The following is a 9,730-nucleotide window of genomic DNA, read 5'->3' as shown; positions in this document are numbered from 1 at the left end:
TGCTCGTTGGTCTCGGACTCACGGTGGTTCGTCGACCACGTGATTTGCGATGGCTCTCCGGTCTCCGAATCGTCGGTGGCTTGCCGTCTTCATCTTTTGCGGAGGCTCGCCGGCCTTGGGATCGTGGAGGCTCACCGGTTTCAGACTCACTGTGGCACCGGAACCACATGCTTTGCGGGAGCTCGCTGGTCTTGGACTCACGGTGGTCGTCGGTCTTGGACTCGCAGTGGTTCATCGGTCTCAGACTCACGGTGCTCGTCGGTCTCGGACTCGTAGTGGTTCGTCGACCACGTGATTTGGCTCTCCAGTCTCCGAATCGCCGGTGGCTTGCCGTCTTCGGACTCGCAATGTTCGCCGGTCACGTGCTCTGCGGTGACTCACTATTAGTCTTGGTGACATGAACGTGAGTGTAGATGACCTCGATTTCTCTTAGTTTCTCTTTATTTTATTCTCATAAGTAATTTTTGTGAGAGAAATAGTTGAGTATAAATTTTGTCATAGCTAAGCTAGAAAGAGACCTTTTGAATGGAATGTGTCGAGAGATAGTGGAGTATTTATAGAATTTGTGGTTGTATTCGTCGATCTTTAGGGTTTATTTTGTTGGTCTCGGCTCAAAATGAGTTTCAGAATTGTTTTCACGTGGCTTGGGTGAGCGAATTACATTTTTGGACGGGTTGTTTGCTTTTTTGCTGACGTGGAGCGTTAGCTCGATCAACTGAGGAGGTTTTCTTCCAGGCGGGAAGACTTGGTCAAAGCAAAAATTCTTTTGGCGGATGACGTCAGGTATTGGCTTGGGCGAATGGAAATCCTCACGAGGGTGAGTCTTTCCTCTTTTGCAGATGACGTGGTGGGAAATTCTCCGGGATGAAGAGCTGTAGTTCTACCAAGTAAGATCTTTGATTTGGGCTTTTTGGTTTCTTTTGGCCCATCTGATAACTATTTCTTTGGGCTCACTTTTTGTTTTGGCCCATTTCTTTTTATTCTTGCTGTGTTGTTGCTTGTTGTCGTTTTTTCCCACATTCCCGCTTAACAAGTCTGAAATAACATATATACCGAAAATTATGTGTTTTTTGGTAAGAAAATTATGTGTTTTTTGGTAAGAAAATTCCTATACTGAAATTCAATTTTAACAGTCAAAGTAAGAAAATTATGTGTTTTTTCTGTTTAGACAAAAAAAATTGGTCAAAGCTCAACTTTCACTATATCTAATTCTTGGTTATTTGCCACCATCGACGAATCGACTGATATATTATATAATTTCAGTATATACAAACACACTATCCGAAATAGTTAAAAAAAAAAAAAAAATTAAAAAAATTGCAAATAATAGCATAAGAATTATCTTAATTAGTGTACTCAACTCAAATTATTAGAAGAAAGCTCTAAATAGAAGAAGATTTGCATAAAGTGCTATGATACCATAATACGATCGAACTTTGTTAGAGAGGATCAAAGATAAGGGAAAAGATCCAGATTTCTCATTAACCATGGATATCAGACTAATGGTAATTATATACAAGCTAAGAAGCAACAAAATTCGAACATATCTAGAATAACATGTACTAAAAAAGACACAGTGGCAAACACTAGTAGCTTTAATACACATCTCAAGTTGTAAACACTGATAACTAGTAAAAATAAAGATAAAAATAAAAAAACAAATTATGAGCATGAATAATTTCCAACGCCCGCACAATCTCGGATAGGCAGTATTTGGCAAAAATACCGAATCACAGTAACATTGATGGCTGAGTCTGATAGCATGTAAAGATCACCACGTCTCTCACCCTTCCCAATCATCTTCAAGGTTCTGTGGTCCTGAATATCAAATCCACTATGTGAGAATACCAATATCACCCTAGAGTCATCTGTGATTGCACTAACTGAAATCAAATTGAATTTGAATCCAGGTACAAATAACACATCCTTTAGAGTGATATTTTTAGACAAAATAACATCACCATAATGATAAACAGGGATAACAATGCGATTAGGTAAGGTAACACTTGAATTCACCAAAGGCTTGAGACTCACAAACATGTCAACATGTGCACATATATGTTTAGAGCTCCTGAATCAGCAATCTAAGAAAATCCAGTATATAGAGTATTATTTGCATAAAACACAGAGTTGGAAAGACCTGTAGTGAATGAGGCAACATTTGCATCACTCGAGACCCCGTGGACATTGGTGGAAGAGAGCTGATTGGACAAGTGCTAAATCATCTGGTGGATTTGTTGATCAGTGAGAGTAGAGGAGGATGAAAACTGAGATCCTCCATTCTGATCAAGATTCCCTCCCTCAGAGGCATTAGCTTGGCCTTTCACTTTTGGTTTGTAACCAGGTGAATATCCATGTAGCTTGAAACACTTGTCCACAGTGTGACATAACATCTTGCAGTGTGTGCATAGATGACGATCTTTCTTGGCCGGGTGTTTCTGGTCCTCTTTCAAAGCCATGATCATGGAGTTTGTCTGATCTGATCCTCCAAGAACATCAATTCCCACCGATCTTTGCTTTTCTTCTTGGGAGACCATGGCAAAGACTTTGTTAATCGGTGGTATGGGATCCATGAGCAGAACTTGACCACGAGTGTGAGTGAAACTCTCATTAAGTCCCATTAGAAACTGCATGACATATTCATTCTGCAAGAATGAATTCAGATCTTTAACTCCTCCACCGGTACACTTTCCACATGAACAGTTTGGCCTGAAGTTGCACAGCTCTTCCCAAACACCTTTGAGTTTTGTGAAATACACTCCGATGCTCTTCTCATCTTGGATCATATTCATCAATTCTCTCTTTAGCTGAAAGATCCTTGGCGCGTTGGACTATTGGTACCGTTCCTCAAGATCCTTCCATACTTCATATGCAGAGTCGCCAAACAGGATACTAGAAGAGATCTCCTTAGAGACGGAGTTCAAGATCAAAGAGAAAATAATATTATTGTTCCGATTCCAGGCATTGAGAAGAACAACATCAGATGCCTCAGGTTTGGAGATCGATCCATCTATGAATCCAAGCTTGTTCTTGACCGTCAAGGCTATTTTCATCGATCGCGACCACGAGACATAGTTATCTCCATTCAAGAGTTGAGAAACCAGGATGATACCTGGTGAATCTGAGTGATGGATATAGTACGCTCCAATTGGATCTTCGATCTCTGATCTCCTTCTTGTTCCTCCAGAAATCGTCGTCGATCTTGATTCCTCCACTAATTCTGGACCCGCCATCAAGCAATGAAACTATCACGCACAGAATCAGATATGAAGGAAGATGCAAAACTGATAGGAGAGGATGATGAACTCGAACGAAATCCTAATCGCGGAATAGCTCTGATACCATATTGCATTCGAGCCTTTTAGAATCAAGAACACAGAGAGAAAGATAAAAGAGATGAAGGAAAAATATGCTTCGATTAAACAAAAAAGAATTACAACACTCATTTATACTAAACAGTAATAACTAACTAAACTAACTTCCTCTTATCAAAACGACGCTGTTTTGATAAGTGACAGAAAAATAATAAAAGGTGTTGTTATACAAAAACGACAACAAACAGGAAAACGTTCATAAACGATTACTTATACATCAAGTAACCATATTAAGAGCTCTAACCAACCATCACTCTCAATAATATATAAAATTGAATGCCAAACTTTTATAATCTAGGGAGTATTTGTTTTATTTATTAAATTAAGAAATATTGAGAGACTAAAACGTGGTATTGAGCCTATGAGGTTAATGTGATGGAAGGAACATGTCGGACCTTGTAGAAATCTACACCTTCGGCTCCGTCTCGATTCACCCTTCTCAGCTTATCATTGAACTCCTCGGCCATATCTTCAATGCTGATTTCCTGAAGAGTGGTGACGTGTCTCAGCCCTTCAGGGAGCTCCTCTAGACTGGGCATCCAGGAAATGTGTAATTTCTTGAGGCTACGCAGACCACCTTTCTTCACCTCCCACTCCTCCACCTTGGCGGTATTCCAAAGCTCAAGAGCCTTGAGGTGAGCGAACCCGCCCGAAGAAAACACCCACTTCAGGGTACCACTGAAGGAGCCGCCGAGCTTGAGAACCCTCAAGTTCTGAAGCTTCTCTAGTATGGCTATCTTCGACTGCTCCACCGCAGAAACCACTAATTCCAGCTTCGCGAGGCTGTTTGGAAGGTATTCGAGGCTCTCATTTGAAACCCCACCACGTCATCACAATGGCTATTTCTTTATTGCTTTTGAAATGTAGGCCAAATTAAAATTACAACGTATTAATTTAGTCTTTTTGTGTATGTTTAATGGGCACTCTAGCAAAGTAGGTCATACTAGTTGCTGTGTTTGGCATAGCTTATTAAGCATGCTTTTAGTTTTTTGTAAAAGCCCAACCGTTTTAAAGTGTTTGGTAAAAACAGCTTTTAGTAAAAGTTGAAAAGTGCTTTTGCAAAATATAGAAAAAAAATTGAAAAGTTAGATTTTCGTAGCTTTTGGAAAAAACAGTTTTGTTCAAAAGCAGAATTTAAAAAAACGTTTTTTGAAAAGCAAAGCTATGCCAAACACAGCCTGGCTGTGTTTGGCATAGCTTTGCTTTTAAAAAAAGTGATTTTAAAATAGCTGTACGAAAAAACTGTTGTTTTAAAAAACAGATGAGTGTTTGGTAAACTATTATAAAATAGCTGTAGCTGTTAACAAAAGCTGATTTAGTGTTTGGTAAAATATATATTAATATTTATAAGTGATAATTATTTATATAAAATGTAATTAATAATAATAATAAGATATATTTTGTTATATAAAAAATATATCAAAGTGAGTGTCTATAGAATGTAAAAAATAAATTATAAATTTTGGTGACGTTAAAAATATTATTTGATAAAAGCATAAAAAGATAATTAGAATTAAAAGTTAGTGTAAGAGAAAAAAAAGTTAAGAGAGAGAAATTACAAATAAAAAACTAAAGCTACGTATAAAAGCTACAAATTGTAGCTTTTGGTTTTTTAGTTAAAATATTCAAAAACACTTTTTAGCTTTTAGAAAAAGCAATTTTACCAAACACTTAAATATGATTTAACTTTTAGAAAAAACTAAAATCTAGTTTAATAAGGTGAACCAAACATATCCAAAATATACTTCTTTAATTTCTCCTAAATTTTTTAGGGCATCTCCAACCCAACACTCTATTATACAATTTTTCTTATTCTATTATACAATTTATATCAAAATCAAAGTGACCCAAAACTCTATTATACCATTTTTCTTTATCTATATATTATTTTAATAATTGTAACAATTTTATATATCACATTTTAGCACACATATATTTAACTTGTATCTTTTAAATCCGACCATTTTTTATTCTTTTATTTTTATTTTTTCTACGTGAAATTAATTTGGTAGACTTGAAAATATAAATGAAGTGTCATGAATAATACTTATTTAGATAAACACACACAACACACACACGTATGTATGTATGTATGTGTGTATATATATATATATATATATATATATATATATATATATATATATATAACATTTGGTAAACAAATAATAAAATTAAATACTATTCAAAACATTACATAACTTGTCAAGTAATATTCGTTATATTTTTTTCATTTAGGATGAATTATTCTTGACAATTTATTTATTTAGGATTTTATTTAATATTTATGCCATGTAATTTATTTTAAAGTTTTTTTGTAATCGATATTTATATTTGTAAATTATTTTGTGTCAATATTTTCTATCAAGTTAAAATTAATATTTATACGAAAATTCTAACTAGAATGATATACAATAATTTTAAGAGTATGATTTAATTTTTTTTCATAAAATAATATAATTATAGATAAAATATATAAATTAATTTAATTCTAATGTTAATATAATCCCATTCTATTATAGAATGGTTTGAGATGATCTAAGTTCTAACTAAAACCCACAAAAATATCAACTCCCGAAATCCAAATCACGGACAAAAAACATCGTCTTGTAGATATAGACATGTTACAAAAAAAATTATTTTCAATTAATTCAGGTGTTTATTATCATTTCTCATTAATTTTCTAGTTTAATTTCTTTTCAATTATACATAGACAATAAATAAATATAAATAATAGGGAATTATGTCTATGTGAGAATTAATAGTATTGGTGGGGTTTGTTTTTCAATCAGGATAGAGGATTGAGCGTGGTGATCGTATGCATCATAGATATGTATAGTAATTTGATTTTGTTGATAGATGATAAGTGCGTTTTATAACACTCATCATGTACTTTTAATCTTGAATTGAAGTGAGTCCTTAAGTGTTATTGATATTTTTGTAGTTTTACTAGTTTTTCTAGGTTGTTAATTAGCTACATGTGTTTTAAAGCCAATTGAGCAATTTCGTGGTGATTTGATGACTTTTTGGACATGTTAGAACAAAACAAGAAACATGACAACCTCTTCTAAATGATTCGGAGATTCTTAATTGACGGTTTTAGATGAATTCTGTCCATAATTAAATATAGTTTTTTCTTAGTTTTCCAACGCATACTCATTTGCAAAAATGGGACATCGGAGCAAGAATAAATTACCAATGCAAAATGGTTGCACATTCTAATAAGAAACTCACACAACGGTCACGTCAAACCGATGCATCGTGTTGATAACGTAGTTTAGACTTCAAAATTCGTGTGTTTGAGCTAATCTTGACCCTTAGATCACATCCAATGGCCGAAAATACCCATTGGACGCAATGTATTCTCTTCGTTTAGGTTTAATTTGGACGTCGATATTACATTATATTTTGATATTTGGAGCAAGCTTTTGGGTATTGAGGAAGAAGAAACCATTGAAGGTCTTGGAGAGAAGAAGAAGAGGAGTGGCTAGTGACACTCATCTCCACCTCTATAATCTCCATTTGTGCTAATTTTCTGAACTTTTTCTCCTTTTGTTCTGATTGAATCTTGTTTAGTTAATTTATGACAATTTTATTTTGTTCTTGATTGAGACTATTTGATGTTGTTGATTAGGAATTTGGAATTTTGTTCAACGAAAGTAATGATGAGCTAATTATTTGGTGACAAGTATAATAGCATTATCACAGGTGTTACGATCGTTAAACGACAACAATGGAAAAGTATTACTTTTAAGCCATAGCTATCACTTTTTACCTTGTATTTGCGGAGTGTTTTAAAAAGTTGCTTTGTTTCCACGGTTTGAAGTATTGTTCATTGTATTTAGTCTATGTAGCAAAGGTTAAATCTTGTAGTTCTGATTTCAAGGAATTCCGTTTTTCCATGCCGGTGACGAGATTCTCCGCTCCAAGTCACCTGACCATGATTCATACAGCTTCGGCGATTGGTTTAACAAGTCTAGTGCTGTTTACATTTTCTGTGTCTTGTGTACGGTAGTGATAAAGTTGATATTCTTCTTTGTTTAAAGCAGAACCCAAGTGATTTCATCTCATTTGAAAAAAATAAAAACTTATATGGAAAATGAATATCCTCTTCAACTTTATGTTTTGTCATGTTTCTAATCAGGCTTGATTTTACATAATATTCCAACAATTGGGGGGTTGGTTAAGAATGAGTGGAGCTGGCCACTGTAAGAACCATGCATGCACTCAACATCATTTTCACGTTTTCATTCATTTGTATCAAACATCAATCTAGCAAGTGATTTGAAGCTCTATCTATTGATTATATATAATATTAAACGTCTTTCAAAAATAAAATCAAAATTGGTATATCCGTCATTTAAACCTCAGACGGCGCTGGAGAATTTCTCAAAGTTGCTACGCATTAGATACTCATAACCTCTTTTCAGGTTGAGGACATCAAATGCAATTCAGGTGAAAATCTATAATATATAGTAGATGATCATTTTTACCATGGACATAACACGCCAAGCCTGAGTATTTTAATTCAATACAAATAAAAAAAAATGCAGTAATTTCATACTGGTTTTGCCAATTTTCTAAACCATTATGGTGAAACTTGCTAACACTTTGTTAAACTTAAATAAACCAAATATTGTACTCAATAGCTACTTCATTTCTTGTTTTTTCAACATTCCTGGTCATATGTCAGAATACATTTTTTTACAACGATAAATCCCAATCTGAATGGTCATTTTAGAATTGAAAAGAAGATCTTCAAATTTAATTTTGTCAATACTAATTATTTAAATGATAAATTACAGTATTGCCCCCTCAACTCTATGGTGATTAACGATTTGCCCCCTGATAAATGAAAACGTACATCAGTGGACTTGAAATCCTACAATGTAACCATTAGCTCCTTCTGTTAACTCTTATCGACGGAACTCGTCTCTTGAAAAATATGTCATGGGTAGTTTTGTAATTTTACTGAATAATGAGTAATTAAGGATATAATAATGAATGAAATAAAAACCCCCGAAAACTTCTTCATTTTATCAGAACAAAAATTCAAATCGTGGAGAGGAAATCCCCGGCGAAGAAGAAAACCCGAGCCCCAAAATCCAAGGGGAAAACGAAGCTTAAAACGGCGGTGAAGAAAAAAGTGCAGAGCGCGTCGACTGAAGAGAATGAAAGGAGAAGAGTCGATTATGGTAAGGTTTTATATGTAATGGTGGTCCCATGCTTATTGCTTTTGCCGATTTTGTATTTTATAATAGTTGTTGGTGGTCCCTAACTTTATGTTTTGTCTGGGTTATGTGGTGGTTGTGGTCCCGAGTTAGGGTTTTTTTGGTGGTGGTAGTGGTCCCCGGTCGTAATCAATCTCTGAATGGAACATTAAATTATTATTCTCGAGACTATTAAATGGTTGTTCTTAAATGATTCTTGGAATCTTTGTCTTTCAGATCCTTCCTCGACCCTATTTACTTTTAAAGTTCATCACGGTGGCACTATGGATTCAGAGATGGTATATGTTGATGGGGAAGTCTCGTACTTTGAATACTGTGACTTGGATAGGATGTCAATTGTGATAATAAATGGTATGTTGAAGAAATACTTAGGATACGATGCTGGAGCATTTTATTTCTTACCTGCAGAAGGTGAAAAAAAGATGGAGTACGTTGACACAGATGATGATTTGCTTAGAAGTATTGGGGTGTTAATGGAGACAACAAGAGTAATTGACCTCTACTGCGAGCACCCGGTACCAAAACCTATAGAAAATGAGCCGGCCCATGCTGAAGAAGCCCGTGAAGAGCAGACCCATGCTGAAGAAGCCCGTGAAGAGCAGGCCCATGCTCAAGAAGCCCGTGAAGAGCTGGCCCATGCTCAAGAAGATCGTGAAGAGCAAGTGAATGCTCAAGAAGACGATGAAGAGCAGGTTGATTCTCAAGAAGACGATGAAGAGCAAGTTGATTCTCAAGAAGACGATGAAGACCAGGTTGATGATGATGAAGGCCGTGAGCAAGAAAGTGGATACGAACGGAGTGACGATGATGTTGTTGTAGATGCTATTGACCTTGGCCTTGATGTATTGAAGCAGAATAAAGGGAAAGCTAAAGAAGTTGAGGACGATGAAGACAGTGAGTATGAAGACGAGTTTGGTGGGGGTAACGTTTCATCAAGTGACGACGACGAACAAAAGATGCCACGTGACTTTGTGAAGAAGAAGTTGCCAAAATTTCCTGAATTCAGACCCGACACTGACATGCAAAAACCAGAATTCAAGCTTGGTTTATTGTTCCCGAATGGTAAGGTATTTAAGGAAGCAATTAAAGAGTACTCAATTAGGAGTGGGAAAGAAGTGTTCTTCAAAA

General features: G+C 35.4%; 1 protein-coding gene across 1 annotated transcript; it reads right to left on the bottom strand.

The window, feature by feature from the left end:
• Positions 1-2,216: 2,216 nt before the first annotated feature.
• On the bottom strand, positions 2,217-2,786 carry LOC149379083 (uncharacterized). Its single transcript, XM_089603950.1, has one exon. It carries the CDS (start codon positions 2,784-2,786, stop codon positions 2,217-2,219), a length of 570 nt encoding a protein of 189 aa, XP_089460076.1.
• Between the last annotated feature and the right edge of the window lie 6,944 nt (positions 2,787-9,730).

This window comes from Urtica dioica, chromosome 12, assembly GCF_054948205.1.
Source record: "Urtica dioica subsp. dioica isolate 48M chromosome 12, U.dioica_male_clone48M_v1_H2, whole genome shotgun sequence".
Classification (NCBI taxonomy): Eukaryota; Viridiplantae; Streptophyta; class Magnoliopsida; order Rosales; family Urticaceae; genus Urtica; species Urtica dioica.
This window is presented reverse-complemented; position numbering and strand designations above follow the sequence as displayed.